The following is a 27,640-nucleotide window of genomic DNA, read 5'->3' on the forward strand; positions in this document are numbered from 1 at the left end:
TTATTCTCAATGGTCACCAGAGGTAACCATTATTTATTGGAAAATGGTACAACATAGGATAAATTGTTCTTACGAATAATATTCCTGCAGTTTGCAAAATACAGTATTAAACTTAATGTGATAGCTATCAAACAGTGCAAACCTTTCCATCTGTAAAAATGAGATTCCCCCAAACATAGATTATATCTGTAACCAACAATATAATAATTAAATATTTGCAGACTTAGAATAAATTTATCGTCACAACTTGTGCAAGGATTTTGTAAAAAGGATTCCAGAGTTAACAGTGAGTGAGTGCGACACAAGTCAATCTTCTGTTGTCCTCATTGAGAATGAAAGATTAAAGAAATGAAATGTGTTCTTGAGGCTTTATTGTTGTCCTAGTTGTAATCTCAAAACTTCCTGGGCAGTGACCTGGATAGCACACTGGTATGGTGCAAAGCATCTCCTTCGGGGACACACACATGCTCCCACACCAACTGTGACAGAGTTTAGAATGGCTGGGTACTTCACTTATGTAAAAAGGAGTTTAAACTTGCAAAGGGGGAGTTGTAAAGTCCCTCCCTGATGAAGACCCTCTCGTTTGAAGCTGTTCTTTTTTAAAAATGCTTTTCATCCAACGTTGGAGGAGACCGGCTCTCTGCTCAGAGATGGGTGATGTGGGAATGCTTTCCCCTGGAAGTCAGTGGGGTGAGTTGCAGGCTCAGAGTTTATGGAGGGAGATGAGGGGTTACATTTTGTGGATTCACTCTTCTTAGTCGGGTTAGACCCCGGAAGGAAGCAATAGTCTCCAAGTTGTTGGAAGAGGATGGGTTTGGCACCTTGCTGGTACAGGATCACATCAGGCGCCTCGTCATTCACAGTGCTGGTGGGTGGAGGATCTGGCTTCATGACTGTGGGCATCTGACGGTCCACTGGATGCTCGGAAAGGGCAAGGTCAGTGTCTATCGTCAGTGTGAAGGGTTGGAGTCTCATGCCTTGCTGAGGATTGGCTGAGAGGCTGTGGGGCTCAACGGAGTTTGAGTATGCAGGGGCTATGGCCACGCGAGCCTCTTCCCCACTGGGCGGACTTAAGACATAGCCGCTACAGGTGATGGGGTGGGCGTTTGCACCTTGAATGTTCCCAACCCTATCCTCGAACACCAATGACGGGTCCATCCCGCGACTGGATAATGTTGATGGCCGAACGGCTGCACCTGGACCAGAGACTGGATTTGTATTGCTCAAACCTGAGCCATCCATTACCTTTGCGTGAACATAGCCTGAAGGGAGCAGGGCAGCAGGAGTAGGTGGAGTGGACATAACACAGCTGAAAGCAGAATCAGCCAGATGGCGGAATGGAGCCTGACCCAATGACCCTTTTGCATGACTGTCTGTATGAAGATAGTATTCGGGCACCCCTGGTATCTCCGGACCATTCAGGACAGGAGTCCAAGATGGCGTTGGCTGAGGTTTGCACTGATCCATTAATCTCTCGCAGGGGATGTGCGGGAACTTCACATAACCAGGAGTGTCCGGCTCCCACTGGAAATGACTTACATTTTGACAGGGGGCTGCCTTTAATTCTGAAAAGGTACTCAGAATCAAAGAAGAATCTTGAAAATTGAACAAATATGGACCATTATAGTTGGCCGGTTCACTTGGTGATGTCAGGAGGGCAGGACGCTCTGGACCAGAGAGTGAGGATGCTTCTGTTCCCAGACTTAAGGTCTGATAAACTTTCTCTTCTTTGGTGTCATTGATCGCTGAAGGGGAAGACTCCCTCTGTTTATCCTTTTGGTGTTCGGCATTTTTCCTGCGGAGAAATACAATAGACAGTCAACAAGATGTAGAAATTCTTTGCTATGTGTTACCTGTCACATTCTATAAACCTTAAGGCATGCACTGTTGGTTGAACAACAAGTCTCACTGATGTTTAGAATGAGATGCATTCTAGTCAAAACAATATTTCAGGGGAAAATATTGAGAGGGTGCGATTATGCTTAGGACAGTAAAGGACCAGAGGTCCTAAGATTGGACCCAATCCTAAGATTGGGATGAGACGAAATTCTTCTGAGTGTTCTCTGGAAATTCTTGCCAGAACAAGTGGGTCCACATGAATTGTCCTTGTACTAGTTCTGGACAGCATGTCATCAACTCTCTTGTTCCTTACCTCTCCCTGAACCTTTCCATCAGAAAAACAAGGCCATTCCCAACCACATGTGGTACATTTTGTCATTTTTCTTGCTCGTTCCTGCTTCAAAGCATCTGGGGAACTTTTAACATGTTCCATGAACTCTATAAATTCCAGCTTGGCCCTTGCACAGGTTCTACCTTGGAAATAAAAACTGAAAATGTCGGTCAGAGCACCTGTTTAACGTAAAGACAGGTTAATTTTTGGGTTGGGACACCTCTCATTGTAACTTGGAAAGTGAGAAGAAGCTTTAATTTTAAGTTGAGATTATTTTTCATTGTGTGAGGTGAACCTGATGTAAATGCTTATACTGTTGTTTAGTTAACAGTTTAATGAGGAAATATGATAGAAAGATAAAAAAAGGGTAAAGGGGGGGAGATCTTTTGCTCCCTCTCTATCTCTCTCGCCTTCCTCTCGCTATCTCTATCTGGACCTCCTTCCTCTCTCTCTCCTGATTCTCTCTCTCCTGTCTCACTGCCTTGCTCCCCTTCCTCTCTCCTGTCTCACTCCCTCGCTCTCCTTCCTCTATCCTTCGTCCCTCCTGTTCTCTCTGTCTCTGTCTCCTCTCTCTCCACACTCACTCCCAGCAGATCAGACAGTGTGTGTGAAGAGAGGGTGAAACTATTATTACAGATGGAATCCCCTACAGCAGAGGGATTTGATACTAAATTCCAATGTGCCCAGAAGGAGGTGGAAGAGTTCTTTCCTTGTGCTTATATTGGGCCTTGTTAGGATAATCTAGGAAGCAACAAACAGGTCAGAGAGACGGGCCCATCTCGATAAAGGGCCTCTCTGACTGACCATTACTATCCATGATTCTCCAGAATCTCTCTGTTCACACAGGGAGAAGGCGGCAGCTTAAAGTGACAGGCACCTCAAGGTCACCCTGACCTTTGTGAAATTTCCCATCAATGATTCTGGTCTGCAACGCTGAGCATGTGGCCTCCTCTTGGAGAGGGGTACTGGCTGCCCGATGCCTACACCCAACCAGGACCTACCTTGGGATGACCTGAGGGAGGGCATCGCCTGATTCTGTGGAAATCAACTTGCAGATGTTGTCTTCTTCCAGAGTCACTTCTCCCAATGGGAATGGGGATTTCTGAAAGGGAGAGAATCAGACTGATTTGAATGGTAACCATCAGCACTGGTGCGCGGTATCTGCTGGCTGTGGTTTCACAGATCACCGAGCATCGCCTCCGATTTAAATGTAGACATACAGCACAGTTACAGGGCCTTCCCATTGAGGCTGTGCTGCCCAATTACACCTACATATTAAAAAAAAATTAGACAGAGAGCACTGTTACAGGCCAATTTGGCCCTATGAATCCATGCTGCCCAATTTACACCCCATTAACCTACATCTTGGTAAGTTTTTGCAGAGTGGGAGGAAACTGGAGCACTCGGAGGAACGTGCAAACTCCTTACAGACAGTGTGGAACTTGAACCCCTCCGCTGGTGCTGTCACTAACCACGCTGGTCGTAATGCTCACCATGCCGACTTGCCCTGGTTCTTCCCACCTTGGGCAACATCGCCAAGGAAGCTCAGTGGTGACTCTATTCCTCAGAAGCCCATCAGCCACACCCCTCCACAGATGAAGCGGGCCTGCCAGGGTGCAGCACTGAGTGCGATGGGAACTGCTCCACCCAAGACCGCAAGAAAAGGGGAGAGCCTTGTGCACGTGGCTCAGGGCACAACATTAGATCCGAGAGCCCGCGTGTCCTATCTTCCATGTTTCTATGTTTCTCTAAGTCCACCAGAGCATGGCAAGCCATGTACCTGTCTGTCTGGGTGGAAGAGCCGGCTCTTGGCTGGGTCAGGAATACTCTGCAACCACAATCTCTTCTTTCTGCAGTGAACAGAACAAATTGGCGCTGAGAAACGGTGGCACCCGAGTTCCGTGAGCACACAGTGCGACAGAATATTAGACACCTTATTCTGCACAATACTGCTGCCGCAAAACGATGCACGTTTATGACAAAAAAAAACCTGATTCTGCTCCTGTACCCCTGGGTGCCTCCATTCTACAACGTTCACCAGGGCTTCTGCTATTCACCATGCAAGTCCTGCAGTGGCTTCACTTGGCTTGGTGGCACCCAGTGTGGTAACTCATAGTGTCACCCCCCCCCACCAAATTAGCAATATTTTAAAATATATAATTGTAAAATATAGAATAAAATGTGTAAATTGCTTAAATGTAATATTTCTTATATTATATAAATACCAACAACAAAATTGTTTTATAAAATTTTTCTACATTGAATGACAATATTATTAGTTGCATTATAAGTCACTGAACGGGAACCTTTTTTGAATTTTCTCCTTCTTTTCATTTAATTACTACTTCATTCTCCAAAATGTTATTGATCTAGGTTCACAAATACTAATGACCACAGCATTGTAGCTAAAACACTGGAGTATTTGACAAAAGCAGCGACTGTACAAACACCAGCAGCCAGAACCACAGCGCTTGCTTGTGAAGAACAATTGACCTACCGTTTTATCGCCGTGACGGTGACCGGCATGAAAATGATGAAAAGCATAATCAGGACACACGTGGCGATAATGGAAATCTTCACATCTGAATAAACAAGGTGCAACGCTGAATGAAATAAGCACCAGACCGATCTCGTTCAGTATATCCGAATCAGGGTGGACTAGATGACATTAAAGTACAATTCAAGAAATAATGGACAAGGTCCTCGAAATGAACCGGCAGTGCTCTGCCTGATTGGAACTCTGGCTGGAGGCACAGATGTTGCCATTTGGGCTAATGCGACCAGCAGCAATCTTCGAAGACCCTTGTCAACCAGCTCCGCCCTTGCACATGAACAGGTAGAGAATTGATGGGGGGGGGGGGGGCTGAGGATACGTATCACATGGAAGCAGCTGTTTTAGTTTAAACGAGGCATCATGGGCAGAAGGGTCTGTTCCATGAGAGGGTGGTTGGATTTCAGAAGGAATTTCTGACGTACCTGGGGCAGTGTCCAGATGCACAGGGAGGCTCCAGTCACTCCAGGGTCCACGGTAACATTTGGGGTCATTGGGCTCACAGATCACCTTTGCGCGCACCCTAATAGTGTATGTGCTGGACGGCTTCAGCAAATTCTTTGGTAGGATGAATGTCTCAGTGCTCTGGGGAATCATCTTCACCTTGGTATCCTAACACATGGAAATACAATGATGTTGATCTGCTCTATTCCATCCAAATAAGGCCCCAAACCTCAGATTGGGAAGCTTTTCTCTAATGATCTCTCTCTTGCCACCTTTCTCCTTCTTCCTCTCCATCTCACCCTCTCTCTCCCTCTCTTTATCTCCCTCCCCTCTTTCCCTCTCTATCTCCCTATATCTTACTCTCCCTCCTTCCCTTTCTCCTCCCTGATCTCTCTCTCTCCCCTCTCTTGTTATCTGTCTCTTTTCTCCCCATCTCTGTCTCTCTTTGTCGACCTGTCACAGGCAAAACCCTCCATCGACAACACCTATAGGGAACACTGCCATTGGAGATCCACCCCACCCAGCACACGCTCTGTTCTCGCTGCTACCATCAGGAAAAAGGTTCCGGTGCCACGAGACTTGCACCACCAGGTTCAGGAACAGCTGCTCCCCCTCCACCATCAGACTCCTCAACGACAAACTCAATCAGTGACACGTTTAAGACTTTTGCACTTTATTGATTTTTCTCTCTCTCTCTCTGTGTTGCACAGTCAGTTTGTTTTCATTTTGTTATTTGTTTACTGAGTACAATTAGTGCCAATAAGTGCTTTGCCCGCAGGAAGAAGGACCTCAGGGTTGTATGTGATGTCACGTGGGTACTCAGACAATAAATCTGAAATCTATTGCTCTTTCAGCTTCTCTCCAACCATATCTCTGTCTTTCTGTCTCTGCCCTCTCAGGCACACAGAGCTGCTGGCACGAACAACACCCACACATGCACAAGTCCACAGACGTGCTTGTGTACACATAGTTGAGGAGAAAATGACCCTGCAGTTGATGCTGGTGGATCACATCGGATTTCAACTCACCTCCCAGGATTCATCAGCCTTCTTGTAGTTGATCTCATACTCAAGGCTGTACAGGGTGTTGAAGACATCCCACTCCAATTGAAATCGCCCATCAGCTAGATTTTTGTAGGTCAAGTTGTAAGGGGCGTTTGGTTTAACTAAGAAACAAAAGACAAAAGAATAAAAGTATATCCCTCTAATTTCCAATGTGTGTGCTAATTACCGTGCCCAGTGATGGGCGGGGTTGACCGTCGGATTTTGCTGACCTCCTTTCTGCAACACTAACGTGATTAGAGCGACGTTGCACAGCGCCAGTAACCCAGGTTCGAATCCAGCGCCGTCTGAAAGGAGTTTGTACATTCTCCCGGTGACCCGAGCGGATTTCTTTCGGGTTCTCCCCGGTTTCCTCTCACCCTCCAAAAACGTCGGTTGATTGGGTGTATTTGGGTGGCATGAACTCGTGAGCTGGAAGGGCCTGTTATATCTGTTCCTCAGCCCTGGCGGTTCTGGCTCCGATAGTCCTGTATCTCTTTCCTGACAGGAGCAGCTGAAAGATGCTGCATGCGGGATGGAAGGCGTCCTCACAAGTTTTGAGAGCCCTCTTTAGAAAATGATCTTATGGTGTGAGAAGAATAACCCAAGTCTCAACATGGACCAGAAGGACGACCATTCTCCTCTAGTCATCAACGATTCTATTGTGGAGAGCATAAAGTTCCTTGGCGTTCATACAGGGACGACCTATCCAGGACTCACAACATCTCCTCATTAGTCAGGAAGGCTTAGCAGTGCCTACACTTCCTAAGGAGGTTGAGGAGGGCAAGGTGACCGGCCACCATCTTGACAACCTTTTACAGGAGCACAAATGAGAGGGTCCTGTCTGGCTGCATCATTGTGGGGTACGGTGGCCACAAAGCATCAGACCAGATGTCTATACAGAGGATCATTAAACCAGCCGGGAGGATTAATGGGGTCTCCCTTTCATCTGTAGATGACATTTACCAGGTGCACTGTCTAAATAAGGCTCAAGGAATTATAGAAGACACTTTTCATCCAGCACACAGTATCTTTGACAAACTACCATCAGGAAGGAGGTACAGGAGCATCAAAATCAGGATGGCCAGGCTGGGAAATAGCTTCTCCCCGAAGCTCTGAGACTGATGAACAGTATCTTTGCTCTATAAAGGATGCTGCCTGACCTACTGAGTTTCTCCAGCGTTGTGTTTTTACTTCAAGCATGGTGTTTACAACAGTATCCCTATATCATCCTATATATATTTATTTGGATTATTTATGTGATCATTATGCGTGTCTTTGTGTGTGTACCATGGTCTGGAGAGACTCTTTTTTCATTGGGGTTGTATATGTACAATCAGATGATAATAAATTTGAACTCTTCTGTCCCAGCTTTCCATAACCCTCAATTTCTTGATTCTCTATCCAACTATCCAGAATCCAGGGAATTCCATGGATTCGAGCCCCTGAGAGGGGGTTTCTTCGCCTTTCAGTTCCAAATGACTGGTCCATTCTCCATTGCCTCTGTGTCCCTTTTTCATGACCCTCCCATTGGTGAAAATATCCCAATATCTGCTTCTGCTCTTACACCCCTTTCAGATCTTAGTTTTGTCAAGTCAAATTAATTGTCAACTGATTGTACAACCTGATGAAACAGCGTCCTCTGGTCCTCGGTACAAAACACACAGACATAACAATATAGACAAACAATATATATATATATATATATATATACAGTACAAGTATTCATAGATACAAAAAAAATAAATATTGTTTCATGAATATTAGAGTCTCGGAGGGTGAGTGTGAGCAGTTCCTTTCTCACTGCCTGTGGGGAGAAGCTGTTCCTCAGCCTGGCGGTACTGGGTCTGATCCTCCTGCATCTCTTCCCCGAAGGGAACAGCTGAAAGATGCTATGTGTGGGGTGGAAGGGGTCCTCAATGATTTTGCACACCCGCGTCAGACAACGATCCTGGGAGATCACATTGATGACGGGGGGAGGGAGACTCCAGTGATCCTCTCTGCCACTCTTGCGGTCCTGTGGATTGACCTCTGATCCATTTCTCTGCAGTAACCATACCACACTGTGATGCAGCCGACCAGGATGCTCTCAATACAGCTCCTGTAGAAGGTTGATATAATGGTGGCCAGTAGCCTTGCTCGCTTCAGTCTTCTCAGGAAGTGCAATCACTGTTGCGCCTTCCTGACGAGTGAGGAGATGTTGAGTTTGAAGAAGGCCACTCCTCATTCTTTGAAACTCCGAGCTAAGCTGCCTAGTTCCTCTTGAAAGACAAACGTCATTCCAGGAATGAGCCCGATCAACTGTCTTCAGTGCTCTGATCGCCTTTCGGTATGGGGATTGAAAGTGTTCCAGGTACAAACTTCCCAACACTGTGTGACTGCACCAGTCAGGTCACTCATCTGAGTGCCAATGGTACCATGGAATCCAGTACTACCTGTCGCATGATCAGATGGTCGGCGACTGTGCGGAGGGTGGCGATACACCGTGCTGGATGAAAACAAGACCTGTCAAAGGGTAGGGTTATCGAAGCTTGGTCTGGCCATTCACTGCAACAGAATTTCCCCCAGCCGTCTTTGTCCTCACTGTACCTCTGAATCCGGGAGGGGATCTTGAGACGGTGGGTCTGGTCCTGTGCAACCCCCTACTCACCTGAATCCATTCATGTTCTTTTCTGAGGGGTCGGGTATCCTCATATCAAAGCCCACAAACTGACTGAAAGGAACCATCATCATCCTATAGGATGGATGGCCCGAAGATGGTGACTGCACCAAAATCTCCTTAAACTTGAACCACAATGTAATCAAGGCCAACATGCCACTTGGATTGACGACTTGTTGGAACTGCCAGCAAACATTTTGAGATTTGTGATTTCTGGGTCAACGAGCCCACGGATTTCTTCCACGGTTTAGGATCACCGCTGCCCCTCTCCCCCCCCCCCATCCCGTCACCCACACATAGTGCACGAAGAAGGGAAACTGAAGTGGGAATCTCCAGCAGCGGGCCATCAGACTCTGCAAGTCTCCAATCGCCCCCCCCCCCACCAATTTCCAGTCCCCTCCTTCCACCCCTCTGCGAAGGTAGAGAGAACTGGGGGTCAAATGTTAGGATAATTGTCCAAAGCCATGGATAAAATGGGGAAGAGGACCAGGCTCCTGAGAAGGGCAAAAACAAGGGCAGGGATTGACCAAAGAACCCCACCACAAGTCACTGGGAGTGAACAATTCTTGATATTCCTGGTGCTGGCAGCAATCGAACTCACTGTTTTGAGAAGGGTTAAATATCACTGATGGATTGATGAGCTCCAGCAGCACCTCGTAGTCCTCCAGTCCCTCCTGGTCATGCACGGGTATGTTGCAGCCATGGACGGTGAGGTGTGGATACGTGCGGAGCAGCTCTGATGGCTTGCACTCCTGAATCCTGAAGGGGAGAAGATGTCGCGGTTAATGAGGATCGAGGTGCAGCCCTTACGCATAGAGTGGGAAGGGGGCCAACCCTCACTGGGTGTGACATGGATGATATCGGAACAGTCCCCACAAGTTTCCCTGGAGCAGCGGAGGCTGAGGGGTGGCCTGCATTAACGTTTGAGGGGGATCAATGGTGAGACTCTTCTAGGACAAGAGGGGATTGCTTGAGAGAGAGGTAGGAACTCCAGTCCCTCAGGCAGCACATCCTAGATTCCAAGAGATACCTGGAGGATTTCCCCCCCCCCCCCCACATAGAGAGTGGTTGGAGTTGAATGCAGTGCCTGAGGGGTGTGATGGAGGTAGGTTCTCACTACATCGAGACAAACCCTTGCATCTCCCAGAGTATCCTGTGGACGCATCATGGTGAGGAACAGCTCTGCCCAGAACCCGTAAGAAAGCACAGAGTTGTGAACACAGCTCAGGCCATCACACAACAGCACTCCTCCCCACCTTCCAACCAAGACTCTCCATCAGCTCCACCTGTACTGCCCTCTGTCTTGAGAATGGTGTCAATGTATTAAAGAACAAAAGTGCTGAAGAAACTCAGGAGGGACCGCAGCATCCATAGATGTTTCATTGCTGAAGGGCTCGTGAGTTATATATCGCTGCCTCTAACAGATGATGCGCGACTTGCTGAGCTTCTCCAGCCACTTTCTTTTTGCGTGAAGTACAATCGTCGTGTCTGTTTCACCACATATTAAAAGACCCATCCCCATTCCACCCACTCTTTTGCAGGTGACACCGCAGTTGTCACCAAATGGGGGATCCGTACAGGAAGAAGATAGATCAGCTGGTTGAGTGGTGTCCCAACAACAACCTTGCCATCAACATCAGCAAAATGAAGGGATTGATTGTGGACTTCAGGAAGGGGAAACCAGGAGAACCCAGACCAAGTGCACATTGATGGATCAGCAGTGGAGAGGGTAAGAAACTTCAAAAGGACGGCATGGTTAGTGTAGCGGTTAGTTCAACACTGTTACAGCACCAGTAATGGATATTTCCAAGGTTTGAATCCCTCGCTGTCTGTAAGGAGTTTTTATGTTCTCTCTGAGTCTGTGTGGGTTTTCCCCAGGGGTTCTGATTTCTTTCCACAATTCAAAAACAAACTCCTGTTATCATGCTGTATGTCTAAATTAATAAAAAAATTCTCGGGTGTCAACCTCTCTGAAGATCTATCCTGGGGCAACCGTGTTGAAGGCACCCCAGTGGCTATAAATTGTGAGGAGTTTGAGGAGATTCGGTCTGCCACCGAAGGCGCTTTCAAATTGTGACAGGTGTACTGTGGAGAGCATTCTGACTGGTTACCTCTCTGTCCAGTGGGGAGGTGCCAATGCACAGGACAGGAACAGGCTACAGAGGGCTTTGAAGTTGGCCAGCGCCGTCATGGTCATCATTCTGCCCTCCATTAAGGACATCTTTAAGAGGCGGTGTTGTGATGCTATGTTGCAGTACATCACTCGGCCAACAGGGGGCCAAGAGACATGACACCCGGCCTAATGACATCCGACCACCATAGTATAAAGCTGAGGTCCCGACTGTGCTCTCTCTCTCTCTCTCTCTCTCTCTCTCCCCCCCCCCACCCCCCCTCCACGATCAAACTGTAAGAACAGCTAGCAGCCAACTAGATATTTATATCAGTAGAATAAAGCTGTGTTGCCCCAAATAGTATTGTGACTGTGTTTTCCTTTGGTGCAGCCTACCACAGGTGTCTCATAAAAAAAGCATGAAGGACCTTCCCCACCCAGGCCATGCCCTTTCCTCACTGCTACCATCGGGAAGGAGGTACAAAGATCTGAGAGCACGCTCTCAATGTTACAAAAACAGCTTCTTCCCAACCACCATCATATTTCTGAACAGGCACAAACTCAAATTTTTCTCTTTTTTTTTTCCACTTAAAAATTTTTTTTTCCACATCTCATATTTACGGAAAGGTATTTTATTGCAATTTTGCGCAATACTGCTACTGCAAGCAACAAGTTTCATGGCAATAAACCTGATTCTGATCATCTTTCAGCCCCTTCACCTGAGCTCAAAAACACGGACATCAAGATTCAAGGACCGTTTCTTTTCTGTTTCTTAAACAGTCCTATTCTCTATACCCTGGTCGTTGTCCTGCTGACCCTCTACCTTGCAGACATTAGCCCCTTTTCCCACTGGCATCCCAGTCAATTGGCTGTGTAGTGTCCTGGGATAGGAAGCCCTTCATGCCATTTCTACTGGGCCACCTTTACTGGGACGCAAAGTGCTTTTCCATTGAACACAGCTCATCCCCAGGTGTTCTACCTTCGACTAGAAACGGGATAACTTCCTGCTGTCCCTTTTCCACTGGTTTAATCAGCACACTGGCAGGAGCAAAAGCCAGCAATGTGAGTAGGGGTGGAGGCAGTTAATCCCCAGCATGAAATGATGCCGGCGTTCGGACAGAGCTCCTTTTCCACTAGTCCCTGTCCCAGTAAATTTTCAGTTAATTCCTGGGACAGGGTGCCAGTGGAAAAGAGGCTATTGGCTCGCTTTAACACTGTACTGTGTACTCTTTGACTTACAATGACGTGACTTTGTTTTATTATTACTGAGTTGCTGCACTTAAGAATGAGTTAACTTTCCTAGACAGCACACAAAATAAAGATTCTTATTGTATCTTGGTGCCAGGGAAGCTGAAACATTAGGGGCATTTAAGAGATTCTTAAACAGGCACATGGATGAAATAAAAGTAAAGGGTTACGAGGCAGGAAGGGTTTAGTACATCGTTTTGGGAAGGAAATGGCTTGGCACAACATTGAGGGCCGAAGGGCCTTACTGTGTTCTACATTCTATGTGTGATTCAATTCAATGAATTGCCAAGGGATTGAAAACCACGGTCAGAAGGGATGAGTACAGGTGGGTGCCGCAGCTCATGCCAACAGAAGAGGTCAGAGCTCTAGCATGTTCAGATTACTTTAATTTCCCAAGGGCTCCAGGAGACAGCTGTCTCCCTGGAACTCTACAAGGAGCAGTGGGAGACCCTGGTCAAAGGTGAGGTGAGTGACCTGCCCCGCTCTGAGAGAGGAGCCAAATTACTTACATTTCATCTTTGCCCTTTTTGTAGTGGAGGTTGAAGGCGAAATATTTGCCAGATTCTCTCGTCACCTCCCACGTGCACGCAATCTGGATCCCATCGTAGGCGCACTGCAAATTCTGAGGCATTACTTTGGCCTCAGCTGTGGATTAACAAGACAAACAGTTAGCATCCAAAGGCAGAGCAGAGTCTCGTTTTGAAGCCTGCCCGGGGAGAACGTTTACTTCTTTGCACCCACAGTTCAGAATCCATATCTGCCTCCAGGGGGCAGGAGTGAGTGGGCAGTAGTTCCCTCGGTGCTCTCAGCTTGTAGGGAAGAATGAGGTGGATGGGGCTGCTCCAAGCTATGGGCCAAGTGGCCTTTTTTTTTGCACTATATAAGGTTCACCTGCACCCACAAAGTGTGGGGATATGTTCCACAACCTTTCCTGCCTCAAGGCAAAGATGCAATTCCTGAACTCGAGATAAACTAGTCTGCGGGTATAGTGCAGTACACAAATGTGATGGGGAAAACACAGCAGGCCATGCAGCATCCACTGGAGTCGACATTTTGGCCTGAGCCCTTTTAATTTTTTTCAAAAGTTTTAATTCAGACATATGGCACGGTAACAGGCCCTTTGGGCCCACTCGCCTGTGCCGCCCAATTACACCTAATCGACCTACCCTGGTCCATTTTGAAGGGTGGGAGGAAACTGGAGTCCCCGGAGGAAGCTCACGCAGACACGAGGAGAATGTACAAACTTCCTACAGATGGTGCGGGATTCGAACCCCAGCCCTGGCACTGTAACAGCTTCATGCTGACCACCATGCTGACTGTAATGTCATGTATGTACTCTGACAATAAATCTGAAAGTTGATGAACCCCTGGTGAAGGTCTGTGACCAAGATGGTATCACAGCGCACGTGAACACCCCCTTCCCACCAATAGGATAGTGACCATGTTGTAGGGCTTGACAGGAGAGAGAGAGAGAGAGAGAGAGAGAGAGACTCCCCACAGGCATGGTTAGCATAGCGGTTAGTGCGATGCTGTTAGTTCGAATCTGGATCTGTTTGTAAGGAGATTTTACGCTCTCCCCATTCTGCATGGGTCTCCCTGGGCGCTCCCACTGTTAAAAAAATATACCGGGGTGTGATAGTACAGATTCTCCAATGTGTACATGTACAGATGGTTGTGTAGGATGACTGTGATTGGCTGAGAGTGTAGCCACACTTACTGGCAGGTCTTAAAGGATTGCTCCTAGCCAGACCAGGTCACCCTGGACTGGTCAACTTGCTTGTGATATGCTCCAGTCTTTTAGTTAATAAAAGCCTTGGTTTGGATCAACAAGTCTTTGGTTCTTTCGATGCGCATTACACAGGGTTGAAGGTCAATTGGGTGTAATTGGGCAGCATGGGTTCGTGGGACAAAAAGGCTTGTTACCGAGCTGTATGTATGTCGAAATGTCTAAACCCCCTTTGAAGAGAGGAAGAGAACATCTTCAGTCCAAGTCAGACTGTTGCTCAGCTTTGCTTGACTTGTCCTGACATAGCCTCATGCGGTTTGGTTCTATAACCTGTGAATCACCTTACCAGTCTGGTTAGGCCTTTGCCTTTCCCCCACCCCCAAAGTCAATCACCTGTTTGAGTGTCCAGCTCATTTCTCTTCACCTCCCATTGGGTCTCTGAGCTCCAGGCGCTCCAGAGACACCGGTGCTCACAGTGCTGAGGCTTTGCCCGCACACGAGCTACGTAGGTCCCGGCAGCTCCTAGGGACGAGCTGTTGATTTTGAGTTGGCGGCTGTCCCCTGTAATGGTCTCGCTCACTGAGTTCTGCAGAAAGGAAAGCGAGAGGAGGCTCAGATCACCCATCACATTCATCCAACTCTGCAACAGTCATCCCTTCCTGAGGGACTGCAGACGCACCCTCCTCAGCCGTCCGTCGGTCACTGGCCTGCCCACCTCACACCCCCACCCCTCAGGGCTGCTTTGGCACGTCACGATGGCGGCACAATGCAGGATGAATGGCCAACTTAATTCCCATAATCCCTCACACAGACAGAACCGCTCTAGAAAATCCAGCTGCGTGAGGGTTTACGGTTAACAAGGACAGCCACTCATCCTGCATTGTGCTGCCGTGGCGATGGGTAAAGTGGCCCGCTTTTCTCTGGTGGTAACTATCCTTTAATTTTAAATCGTCTACGTGATGCAGCATGCAAGCGCTGACGTCATGAGGCTTCCCTGCTTCGCCATTTGGCTCTCACACTGCAGGGTGGTCCGAGAAAATTTCCCGGGGCTGCGGCCCAGCCTATGCGGTAGGGCCATGGGCCTGTTTTAAAATTCCTGGGCCTATCTTTTCATACCGCAGGTTCACGGGAGGGTTCCCTGGAAAATTTCCGGGGAATCTCTGTTTTACGACGCGATGTGAAAAGCCCTAATGTAATGCACAGCATCTGCTCTTATAGCCTGCCTCTGCATGTCCAGGCCTAAGACAACATTTGCATAGCACCTGCACTGAGCCAGGCATGCTTGGACTGACCAAAACAGCTGGCTTTGTAGGCAATGTACTAGTAGACCTAAAATATGGCAGGAAATCACAAAAATAGGTGATATCTAAAAAAAAAGGAATGTGATAGGAAAATTTTAAGGTGATTTTCGTGATCAGTGGAACACGATCAATGACCACTTGCAGACACAAAGCAAGCAGTCACAGGCTTTATTAAATCAGAAAACCCATGCCTGTCTCCACATGCTGCTGGCTCATGTCTAAGGCAGATTAGGGCTTTCAGCCGTTATTAGGTACAGAAGGCCAGCCTATTCAGCCCAGTGAAGACATGCTCGACATTCTTGCAGAACTGTGTTCCACCACAAACAGCCCAAAATCTAGAAAATACACCCAAAAGTGTTGAGAAAGCAAAATCTTTGATGTGCTGTGTTATTTGAGGAAATGGGAAATGAACTTATTGAGTCATACAGCATGGCCCATTGCTCTTATCATCTTGCACTGAGCTCTTATTCTCACAGTATTCCCATCGTTCTCTTCCATGTAATGGTAGCACTGTGGGCCCAGGGAGAGCGGGTATCGGAGACACAGTGCTCCACTGCAGGGTCCTGCTGCCCAATCCTACTGATAACAACCGCCCACAGGTTTTGAGTGGCCTGTTAAAGGAGCCGGAGGTGTTTTACTTAATAACTCACAAAGGTGGGCTCAAGTTGGCATCTCCCACGTTTGGCAGCAGCCACAATGGGTTGCACACTCCGAGGGAGCAGGGAACGAGGAAAAGGGAGAAACCCCCCCTTGCTGAGAAAGAGGTGACCCTAAGGGCACGACCATGGTGGCGGACCAGTGACGGGCTCTGTGGCTGGCGGGCACACACACAGTCGGAGAACTGTTGGCCACTTGCGGGCGAGGAAACTCGCTCAGGCTGCGGGGCTGCTGGAGATCGCCTCATGAGAACCAGGTATTGGAACCGGGATTCAGGAAAGTGTTGAAGATACAAAGGGCTCCCTGAGTCCTGGGAGCTGAAGGCATTGGAGGTTTGGAACTGGGCCCGGGTTGCCAATGGTTTGGACTGGAGTCTGTGCAGCCGCAGAGGCTGCAGGGGGCACTGGAGGCAAATCCATGGACACCCAGTGCCTCTGAGGGGACTCACTTTTACTTTCTTTGACTGGAAGGTGCGTCGGACAATAGTAATGGCAAATCTAATGGCAGACTAAAGGCAATTTTGTCTAATATTATACTTCGGTTTTATTGTATGACAGTAAATAGTATCTGATGTGTTCATATTCTATTGCAATGGGAAATTCACCAACCTACATGCCTTTCAGGGGGTCAAAATGAGAACATACAAACCCCACACAGACAGTGCCGGAGGTCAGGATTGAACTGAGAACGCTGAGACCGGGAGGCAGTTGCTCTACCAGCTGTGTCACCGTGCCACCTACTGATGAGCTGCTGGCACTCTTCCACTCTCTGGTTCTCCTTTCTCAGCGTCTGCCCTAAGTGCACCTTTTGATTTTATTTCAGATTTCCAGCCCCTGTTGATTTTTTTTTACAAAAAAATTTTGATCGGAAGCAGAGGGATTTTTCTGTTTGATCCCTTCCCTTCACACTTTCAGAACAAGGCATGAGCTGCCGGATGAACTCGACGTGTCAGGCAAACCCATGGGAAGAAATAGTCAGTCAATGCTTCTGATCGGGACCCTTTATTGAGACTAACCTTTAAGGGGTCCTGATGTTGACTGACCATTACTGCTTGACACCCTCCAGCTTTAAGCAACTACACCTTTTGAGTTCCACATGCCCAGAGTTAAGCCTACTACCCAGTTTGGAGTACTTTGTCAGGACAATTTCTCAGTCCTGATATACTCCTGTGTATATCTCCTGCATCTACCCCATTTTTGTCAAGCCTCAACTATCACCTTGCTGCTGGTCTCTCCTGACAGCCAGTCCAGCATCCACACCTTCCAACCAGGGTCATAGGAGCAAGAATCGGCCATCCGGCTTGTCGAGTCCACTCCACCTTATCCCTTAATTCCTCTACTATGCAAAAATCCATCCAACCTTGTCTTAAATATATTCACGGAGGTTGCATCTACTGTTTCAGTGGGCAGTGAATTCCACAGATTCACCACCCTCTGGGAAAAGCAGTTCCTCCTCATCTCTGTCCTCAATCTACTCCCCTGGATCCTGAGGCGATGTCCCCTAGTTCTAGTCTCCCCACCAATGGAAACAACTTACCTCCCTCTATCTTATCTTTGCCTTTCATAATTTCTATAAGATCCCTTTTCATTCTTCTAAAATCCAGCGAGTACAGTCCCAGACGACTCATAGGCCAACCCCCTTATCTCTGGAATCAACCTGGTGAACCTCCTCTACACCACCTCCAAAGCCAGTCCGTCCTTCCTCAAGTAAGGGGACCAGAACTGCACGCAGTTCTCCAGGTGCGGCCTCACCAGGACCTTCTACAGTTGCAGCGTCACGGCCCTGCTCCTCAATTCAATCCCTCCAGCAACGAAGGCCAACATTCCATTTGCCACACCTGCAAACCAACCTTTTGCGATTCATGCCCAAGCCCTCCCAAGTCCTTCTGCAAGGCAGCACGTGGCAATTGCTTGCCATTTAAATAATACTCTGGTCTTCCATCTTTCCTTCCAAAGTGGATAGCCTCACATTTACCAACATTGACCTCCATCTGCCCACTCACTTAACCTATCTATATCTCTCTGCAGACTCTCCTCATCCTCTGCACCATTTCCTTTTTCCACTCAATTTAGTGTCATCACCAAACTTAGATGCACTGCACTCTGTCCTCTCTTCCAGATCATTAGTGTAGATCATGAACAGTTGCAGGCCCAGCACTGACCCCTGTTCACCACCAGTTGCCAATCAGAAAAACACCCCAGTATTTCAACTCTCTCATTTCGATTGGTTAACCACTCTTCTATCCATGTTAATGCATCACCTTGAATTCTATGATCCTGATCGTATGTATAAGTCTTTTATGTGGCACCTTATTGAATGCCTTCTGGAAATCCAGGCAAACAACATGCATCTGTTCCCCTCTGTCTACCGTGCTCATTACATCTTCAAACAACTCCAGTAGATGTGTCAACCAGGACCTGCCTTTCCTGAACCCATGCTGCATCAATTTTGCTCCAGAGGCCTTGATACTTCTCCCTTAATGATAGATTCAAGCATTTTCCCAACTACAGATGTTAACTAATTGGCCTATAGTTCCCTGCCTTTTGGCTACGTCCTTTTCTTTGAATAGCGGTGTGATATTTGCTGCCTTCCAATCCACCGGGGCCGCCCCAGAGTCGTGATAACTTTGGTAAATTATCACCAAAGCCTCTTCTGCCATTTCTTTCAGTCCCCTGGGATGCATTCCATCAGCTCCAAGGGATTTATCTATCTTTCAACCCTCCAGTTTTCTAAGCACTACCTCCTTAGTGATAGCTATTACATCCAGGTCCACGCCTCCCATCACATCCTTGGCATCTGTCTTTGGCATGTCCCACCCCGAATATCTTCCTCACTACCCAATATCAATTCCCCCTCATCCTCCAAGGGACCAACCTTCACCCTTTTCCGCTTTAGAATAATAACAACTTTTACTGTCTGTTTTCATGACTTTGACCATGAGTGGTTCCTTACCTCCCAGGGCTCCCAGGTTTGCTTGTAGTTTACCTCATACTGTAATGTTCCTAGGAGCTTATTGGAGGAATTCCCAGCGCATCCCATCTCCCAGGACAGTACATAGTTCCCCGCCTCTGGGACAGTAACATTCAGGCCGAACGGAGCTTGAAGCTTAACTGGCGATTGGAAGAAGATGAAATGTCAGCTCCAGGTAACAGAGAGGTAGACCTCTTGCCATCCAAGGTGACAGCAAGGGCAACAATGATCAAATTTTAACACTTTCCAAACCAACTTACTGTTTCCCAGCAGGGTGAAGGATTTTCTGATGCTTATGGATTTCCTTGGCTTAAAAATGAACAAATATTGAATTGCGACTGCAAAGACAGTATCTTTAATGGTACAGTGGCTCATGGAGTTTGCAGTGATCTTGGGTTGCTCAGTCCTGTTGCAGATATGATGTCTGAAAAAATAAAGAAGGAAGTGTTACAATCCCCAGCAGCAAATGGGAGGAACACAAACGAACGGGTTAAGTTTAACACAGCATTTATTAGCAAACTCGCAGTAATACATGTAACCCGATAAGCTTAACATCCGAATACCGGCCTTAATAGCAACTCTATTTAAGCAACAGATTAATACAGCGTATGTGATTTAAAAAAAAACCCAGCCCTGAAAAATCATCAAAATTCCCAAAACAAAACCCCCAAGTCTGTCAGTCCAGGAGGAACAGCACACGGACCTGGTCTCCAGACTTGGGATTATTTGCCCAGTGGTCTCTTAGTTTGAGGCTGTATCCAGATGACCGTGGTCCCTATAGACTTTCAACCTTGTCAGGGGAACACGAGACTGGCTTGATTTTTGAACGTGGCAACAACCATCTTTATTTCCTTCACCCAGGAGTTTTCAATGTGACCTGGTCACCACACGAGGTTCACTCCTCTGAAGCCCTCTTCAGGGTTAACAAGTGACCTTCTGTCACACAAGTCCTCTCCTTTGGACACCCTGGCTTGAGTGGTTCCGTGACCCCTGCCACATGAAGTCCTCCTCTTGAAAGGGGATAGGAGAGATGCTGGTCAGTCTCACACGCACTCTGGGTGTCAGAGTTCCCCAAACTGCTGTCAGGACAACAGTTCTTTCATCCATGGACAAAGTAGCTCAGTCTTCCTTTTCCCACTGAAACTACTGGGTGGGCACACTGACATACAGCTCCAGACGGCGGTGCTAGCACCCATGGACAAAGCAACTCGGCGGGTAGCTTGCTGAAGCTGCCGGGTGAGCACACACAGTCAGACTGACTGTGTGACTACCTGCAGTCCAATCCACCGACTAACCTCTTCAAAACCAGCGCGCCGGGCTTTTTAACTGCCCAGCTGTGCCTCCAGCTCTCCCCGTTGATGGAGAGAGGTTAACAGCCGCAAGCTCACTCTCCTGCGAGCCCAAGGACTTCCAGCACATGGTTCCCATGCGTTGACAGCTATCAACGTCCCTTAGTGGTAGCCCAGTGCTTCCACAGCACCTAGCAGCTGTCAAATCCCCCACAGTGGGCTCAGTCCTGTCCTCAATCAAAAATAAAATTGTCCCATGGTCCATAACCAAAGCAAAAGAATAAAGTGTTTCCTGTTGAGATGGTGAGAGTAATGCTGGCGTTGACTGGCCCGTTTACATCGGTGAGAAATGCAGAATTATCCATCCTGATCAACTGCCTTCGGTGCACCTGAGGGGGTCTACTTGACAGGGACTTCTGGAGCTGCTGTAATGGCAGCGAAGCCGCTGGTGTGGACCTGCAGAGACAAAGCACTCCCTCGCAGGGTCCAACCGCCCAGTCTGATCGCCCTCAGCTCCACCCAGGCTTTAAGCGATCTGGTAAAGTGGCTTCTTTTAAAATCCTGCGACCGCGGCACCTGTGCTTGGCGGCAGCCTCGGAAGGGAAGCAGAGAACTTGCGGAGGGTGCCAGAAAACAGGGAGATCAACCTCTGCTTGAGAAGGAGAAGCAGAGGAGGTGGCCCTTTGGTGGGTGGCCACAGCTGCAGAACACACAGGCGGCAGGGCACGAGGTGAGGAACCCCCGCAGGCTGTGGGGGGCTGGCGACAGCAGTCAAGGGACTCGCATCAGTCAGCGGAATGTTGAAACGGTACCAGGCACCAGAACTGAGATGCGAGTGGGTGCTGCGGGCTTCCTAATCATGTCAGAGGTTTGGATCTGGAACGCGGGTAGCTGATAGTTTTGTCTGGGTTCTGAATGGCTGCAGGAATGCTGGAGGTGAATCCATGGACATCTAGTGACCCTGGGTCGACTCTCTTTTGTTTCTCTTTCTCTGGTTGTAAGGGGATAGCGAATAGCGAAATTACTAATGCTGATGTCTGCCTTACTGTAGAGTAACAAACCAGACAGCAGTGATAAAAATTAGCCCAAATGGTGTTATATTTAAAATAATATTTTTAATTTTTAATAAACAATATAACACATTATCTAATTTAACTGACATATAAACTTATCGACACTTATGTGTGTGTGTGTGTGCGCGCGCGCACGTGCGTGCGTGCGTGCGTGCGTGCGTTCGTGTAATACTCCAAGCCACTACAGCTTAAGGCACAATTCTCAGAAGGCAGTTCCAAGTTCAGTTTCACAAAATCCCATTGTTGACATGTGGGCTTGAAATTTATGCAACACGGAGGCTTTAGATGGTTGAGACAAGCAGGCCTTGTTTTGAGTATTTTAGTTTTAATCCATAATGCATTCAATTACAAGATTATAAATGCATCAATATTGATCATTGTGCTTGATTTCCCTCCCCCCCCAGGTAAGAAATAGAAAAGAAGAAGTGCTCTTCACAACACATTATATATGTCTATGTATTTCTTAAGGAGGATCGTATATTTATATATATATATATATATATATATATATATATAAAAATCTCTAAATCAGGGGTGGCCAACCTTTAATTTTTATTTTTTAATATAGTCATGCAGCTTGGTAACAGGCCATTTTGGCCCACAAGTCCTTGCTGGGGGTGAAGGTTAATTAGGTGGCACGGACTCATGGGCTAAAATGGCCTGTTACCGTGCTGTATGTCTACATTTAAAATTTTAAATAAAAATGTAGGCTACCCCTGCTCTAAATTAATCTTTGACGTAAATACAAGCACCCCTTTTACAAAGTATTCTCATATCAATCTCTTCATCTTCTAGTATTCCTTTGAAATTAATATAAATAAACTATCTCTTCCATTTATCAATATACTATTTCTTGGAGACATGCGGGCTTTAAGTGGTGGAGACACGCGGGCTTTAAGTGGTGGAGACACGCGGGCTTTAAGTGGTGGAGACACGCGGGCTTTAAGTGGTGGAGACACGCGGGCTTTAAGTGGTGGAGACACGCGGGCTTTAAGTGGTGGAGACACGCGGGCTTTAAGTGGTGGAGACACGCGGGCTTTAAGTGGTGGAGACACGCGGGCATTAGATGAAGTTAGTGGGTGAAAGAGACCGGGTTGAGAGAAGGTCGATTAACTCACGAAAACCCTTGTTCCAGGCACTTCAGAGAAATGTCCTTTTTAGACGAGTGCCCTTTTCGGCAATTAAAACCCTTTTTCATGGGTCAGTAGAGTGCAGTATTTCCTCTGCAACTTTGAAATCCCTTCTCGTGGGTCAGTCGAAGTGGCCTCTCATTCCTTTGAAGCAAAAGGAGGAAATCTGGCAATTCTATCTATAGCCAACAATGAGGCCAAGTGGGTTTCTCATTCCCTCGAAGGAGGTCGAAGAGCTGTTGCCTCCTGTGCTGCTTCCTCAAAATGGCTCCCGAGCAAAACCTAGTCATAATCTGTTGGTTTCTGCATCTGGGTTTCTTGCTTCTTTTCAGAGCGTGATCTCTTCAGCCTGCCAGCTCAGTTTCACAGGCACTTCAAATCCTGCAGGCAGGTTGTTAAATCTGTTCCCTTAAAGGGACATTCCCACACGAATAGAAAGAACTTAAAAATGGGGAGAACACCACACTACTTCATAGGCACTTTACACTCCTCAGCGGAAGCAGATCACTCCCGATCCTGACGGAATGCTTCGGGCTAAGATGTGGTATCCGGACACTAAGTAGTCCTCAGCTGCCTCCCTGAAAGAACAGCATGCCAATGGCCAGATTGTCTGCATAATAGATAAAGTGAATTGTTGACCTGAACAGTTGTGCACCACGTTCTACCTCCTACTCCACTCAGCAGGCTTTTATGAAGTTAAATAAGAGAGTCTGCAGACTCTGGGGTCAAGTGCATTAGACAAAGGTGCTGCAGAAACTCAGCAGGTCACACAACATCCATAGGAAGCAAAGGGTAACCAAGGGCAATGAAAATTGGCCTGATAGATTGGTTGAAACATGAAAGTCTGCAGATGCTGGGTAAAAAAATGTCAGTAACACATCTTTACCTCCTATGGATACTGCAATCCCTGCTCAGTTCCTTGAGCATTTCTGTGTGTTTACTGGAAGGCTGGTTACTTCCTGTGGATGCTGTGTGACCATGTTTATGCACTGCATGGGAACATTTTATGTCTGGGGGAAAGGCACAGCCTCGGGGCTAATGCTTCTTTCGAAAGATGTGACTTCTAGCTGTGCAACCTTCCCTCAGCTCAGCACCAGAATTTTGTGCTCTTCAACCTGGGAACCGCAGCATCAACTCTCTCTGATGACAAGCCAACAGCGTTGACCACAGAAAAATCTCAATGAATAATCAACCCCAAAGGAGATGGGACCTCAGCACAAAACAGGCAGCAAGAGGATGAAGTACAGTAAAACCCCTGGTATCTGGCACTTATGGGCATTGGTAGGTGCTGTTTGCTTGAGACTTACTCTTACAATACCTAACTAATACACCGTTTAAGAATAAACAGTTAAAAAAAACCTTAAAGCATTTTACTTTATTTTCAGTCACATTCTTTAAAAACATTTAACTCTCACTGCATCTGCAGGTTCCTCCCCCTCCATAAACAATAACAATTAACAGCCCCCCTCCCCCAAGTTTACAGATAAAGCCTCTGACCGGGATATCTCTTACTAAGCAGGGATAAGGAGACGCTTTAAGAGAGTCGCCCCAACGGCGAGCAGCATCAACCAGCTCTTCATCCTGGGCGACGCCATTTTATTCAAACAGCTGCTATGAGCAAAGCCTGACCAAGGCTGAATATTTGCTCCCATCTTCACTAAAGCTTTGTGTGTTACTTCAAAGGACATTTACTTTTATAATTTTAAACATACTTTTTTTTCTTAATAATTTTAATTTTTCAAATTTATTTTCCTCGATTTTTTTGCTGGGTACTTGAGGCTGTCATTGCTTAACTTTTGGATAGTAGGGCCTTTACTGTATTAATTAATCCTGAAGAATAAGTCAACAGTAGCTTTGTGTAGAGTGAAACACTGTTAAAGCACCCAGCAACCTGTGTTTGATTCTGATACTGTCCATTCGTTCTACCCGTGACCTGCATGGGTTTCCTCTTGGTGCTCCGATTTCCTCCCACATTCCAAGGACATGTGCGATTTGTGGGTGTACTTGGGCGGTGCCAATTTGTGGGCTGGAAGAGCCTTTTGCTGTGCCCTATCTCTAAGTTAAATTAAATTGGTCAAGTGAAGTCAAACTTATTGTCATCTGTGTACAATCTGACGAAACAGTGTCCTCAGGCCCTTGGTGCAAAACACGTAGACACTCAACCAGACAGATAAACAATACATATGCAGAACATGCATTTTACCTATACAAATAAATATTGCTTCATGAATATGAGGCGCTTGGATGGTTAGTGCAAGCAGTTCCTTCATTCGTTCAGCCTTCTCTGTGGGAAGAAGCTGCTTCTCAGCCTGGTGGCATTGGCTCTGATACTCCTGTATCTCCTCCTCGATGGAAACAGCTGAAAGATTCTGTACGCAGGGTGGAAGAGGTCCTCAATGATTTTGCGCGCCCTCACTAATTAATTAATTAGATTGATACAGACCTGTTGTCCTTTAACCTGCAGATTTTCTGATAATGCAAATCCATGGGGATGTAATATTTGGTTCCATTGTTTTCAGTCCACTGGCAATCAATCCTGGACATGTAATCCGTGTGGCAATTCAAGCTGCTTTTTATATCTTGCACTGAAATTATGACAAAAAGCAGACAGATAAAAAGAAAGATGATGTGTCAACATTGGGCACAAGGAATAATGTCAAAATACCATCTGTTTGGCCCTATAGTCTCCAGGAGGCCATCAGAGTATAAGAACACAAGAAATTGGAACAGGAGTAGGTCACCCGGCCTTTCGAACCTGCTCCTCTGTTCAATCCTGAGCTGATCCATTTTCCCGCTCAACCTCACTGCCTTCTTCCCCATAATCCTTGGTGCCCTATCAATCCCTCCCTTAGATGCACCCAATGACTTGGCCTCCACAACTGCCCTTGGCAACAAATCCCACAGATTCACCGTTAGGCAGAATGTTTCCAGTGTTTAGCACCATCAGCAAGGCTGCAGGAAGTTCAGAGCTAATGAGTGTAGCCTCCAATAGGGAAACCAGCAGCTAATACGTGTGCAGCAAGATCCCAGATACATCGATGGGATAATGACCAGGCAAGAAGATACCGAGTCAGGAATAACCCCTCTGGCTAGTTGATGGCATCTCTCACTCATCTGGGAATACAGGCTCTTGTCAGCTGGGCCTATTGTGTTCAATTCACTAGGATAGGACTTTATCCCACAACCCAGCGACATCAGCCACAACTTAAAGAGGGCCTAGGTATTTAACAGTGAGGCACCAAGTGCGGCATTTTGGGAAGTTAGACCAGGTGATAGGCCCCCCTCCCCCTGGCACTGTAGTAGATCTCAGAGACCTGGCACGGGGTTGGGGGGGTGGTGGGTGGGTGGGGGTGTTGGGACGCAGTTCCCTGAAAATGGAGACACAAGGAGGTGGAAAGGCCTTCATTAGATGGTGTTGACTCCAGATGTTGGAATATGTTTTTTTAAGATATACAAGGTGGCAACGGGCCCTTTCAACCCACAAGCCCTTGGCACCCAATGAGCTACAACCCCTTGTAGCTTCGAAGGGTGGGAGGAAACTGGAGCATTCAGAGGAAACCCACAGAGACACAGGGAGAACGCACAAACTCCTTACAGACAGCGCCAGATTCAAACCCTGGTTGCTGGCGTTGTGTCAGCATTGCGCTCACCGCTACCGTGCCTCCTCTACATCTACAGCTGCACAAGATGACGGTGGGATTATATCTAGATCTGCCATTCTCAACATTCTTTTGGCTGTGGCCCCCCCTTTAGAAATCTGTTCATTTTATGAGCCCCTTTCCCTGTGGAGTTTAGTTGGTTTCTTCCATACTTCTCTCCTACCGACCATATGAAAGACACAAAATATATTTTATGATAATAGTCCATGTCCTCCTCCCGCCCCCCAACCTCCTTCCAAATGTGTTGCGGCCTCCGTTGGGTGGGGGGGGGCCTGTTGAGAATGGCTGATCTAGACTATTGTGTGCAGAACAGGAAAGTTATCAATGAGATGCAGAGATTTACTTGGATGTTGCTGGGTCTCGAGGAGGTGAGTTACAAGGAATGGTTAAATAGGTTATACAGTGGTTCTCAACCTTTTTCTTCCACTTACATCCCACTTTAAATATTCTCTTTGCCATCAGGGCTCTGTGATTAATAAGGGATTACTTAAGGTGGATGTGAGTGGGAAGGGAAGGTTGAGAATCACTACTCTAAACCCCAATTGTTACTGAAATATTTTGCTTGAGAAAAATTGTCATTGGCCCATTTCCTTTGGAGTTCTGAAACCGTGCACATAACGAGTCAATGAGGACGATTAAAACAGAGGTTTTTAAACTTTTTCTTTCACCCTTACTAATCACAGATGGTAAAGGGGATACAAAGTGGTATGTGAGTGGAAAGAAAAAGGTTGAGAACCACTGGTTAGGACTTTATTCCCTGGAGTGTGGGAAAATGAGGGAAGATTTGATAAAGATATTTAAATTTACAATGGGTATAGACCGAGTATATGTAAACAGGCTTTTTCCAGTGAGGTTGTTTTAGACAGGAGTAGAGGACATGGGTTAAAGGGTGAAAAGTGAAATGTTAAAAGGGAACATTAGGGGGAACCTCCTCATGCATGGAGTGTGGAACGAGCTGTCAGCTGAAGTGGTGAAAGCGGGCTCGATTTCACCATTTAAGAAAAATAACATAGGAGCAGAAGTAGGCTATCCAGCCCATCAAATCTGCCTGCTATTTAATCATGAACTGATCCGTTTTCCCCCCTCAGGACCACTGCCCAGCCTTCTCCCATAACCTTTGAGGTCCTGATAAATCGAGAACATCAATCTCTGCCTTAAATACACCCATTAACCTCACCACCACCTGTGGCAAAAAACCTGTGGAGGGAATATGATACAGATGCAGGTCAATGGGATTGGCAGAATGATGCTTTGGAACAGACTAGATGGGCTGAAGGATGTGTTTCTCTGATGTAGTGTTTCATAGTTAATTTAGTTTAATTTAGACATGTAGCATGTTACAGGCCATTTCGGCCCATGAGTCCATGATGTCCAATTTACACCCATTAACCTACATTGAGGGCCAAACTGCCTGTCTGTGCTGTAGTGTTCTATGCTCAGTGATGGCTATGCTTACCCTCCTCTGCCTGGTGGCCAAGGGCAAGAACCAGGGCAGGAAACATCCAGGCAAAGGCAGCTTGCGCTGTTCCAAACATCCTGAAAGTGCTTCTTACTTCCTTTCCTCCAGTGATTCTGCTGGGGGAGGTCCAGCCTCTTGCTCTCACAACGTCTGT

At 47.0% G+C, this 27,640-nt stretch overlaps 1 protein-coding gene across 2 annotated transcripts; it reads right to left on the bottom strand.

Annotated features, from left to right (window-relative positions):
- LOC138749052 (interleukin-3 receptor class 2 subunit beta-like) lies at positions 1–27,640 on the bottom strand. 2 transcript variants are annotated; one of them, XM_069910105.1, is made up of 13 exons: positions 27,484–27,640; positions 24,812–24,953; positions 19,137–19,300; positions 18,859–19,016; positions 14,342–14,534; positions 12,732–12,867; positions 9,466–9,623; positions 6,194–6,330; positions 5,147–5,333; positions 4,668–4,752; positions 3,951–4,020; positions 3,172–3,272; positions 1–1,795 (listed from the first exon to the last, which is right to left on the bottom strand). In XM_069910105.1, the coding sequence occupies exons 1-13, from the start codon at positions 27,560–27,562 to the stop codon at positions 613–615; spliced, it is 2,793 nt and encodes a 930-aa protein (XP_069766206.1). In that variant the 5' UTR covers positions 27,563–27,640; the 3' UTR covers positions 1–612. The 2 variants fall into 2 exon arrangements, with proteins under 2 accessions (XP_069766206.1, XP_069766207.1); XM_069910106.1 differs by lacking the exons at positions 3,951–4,020; positions 4,668–4,752; positions 5,147–5,333.

This window comes from Narcine bancroftii, chromosome 13, assembly GCF_036971445.1.
Source record: "Narcine bancroftii isolate sNarBan1 chromosome 13, sNarBan1.hap1, whole genome shotgun sequence".
NCBI classification, from domain to species: Eukaryota; Metazoa; Chordata; class Chondrichthyes; order Torpediniformes; family Narcinidae; genus Narcine; species Narcine bancroftii.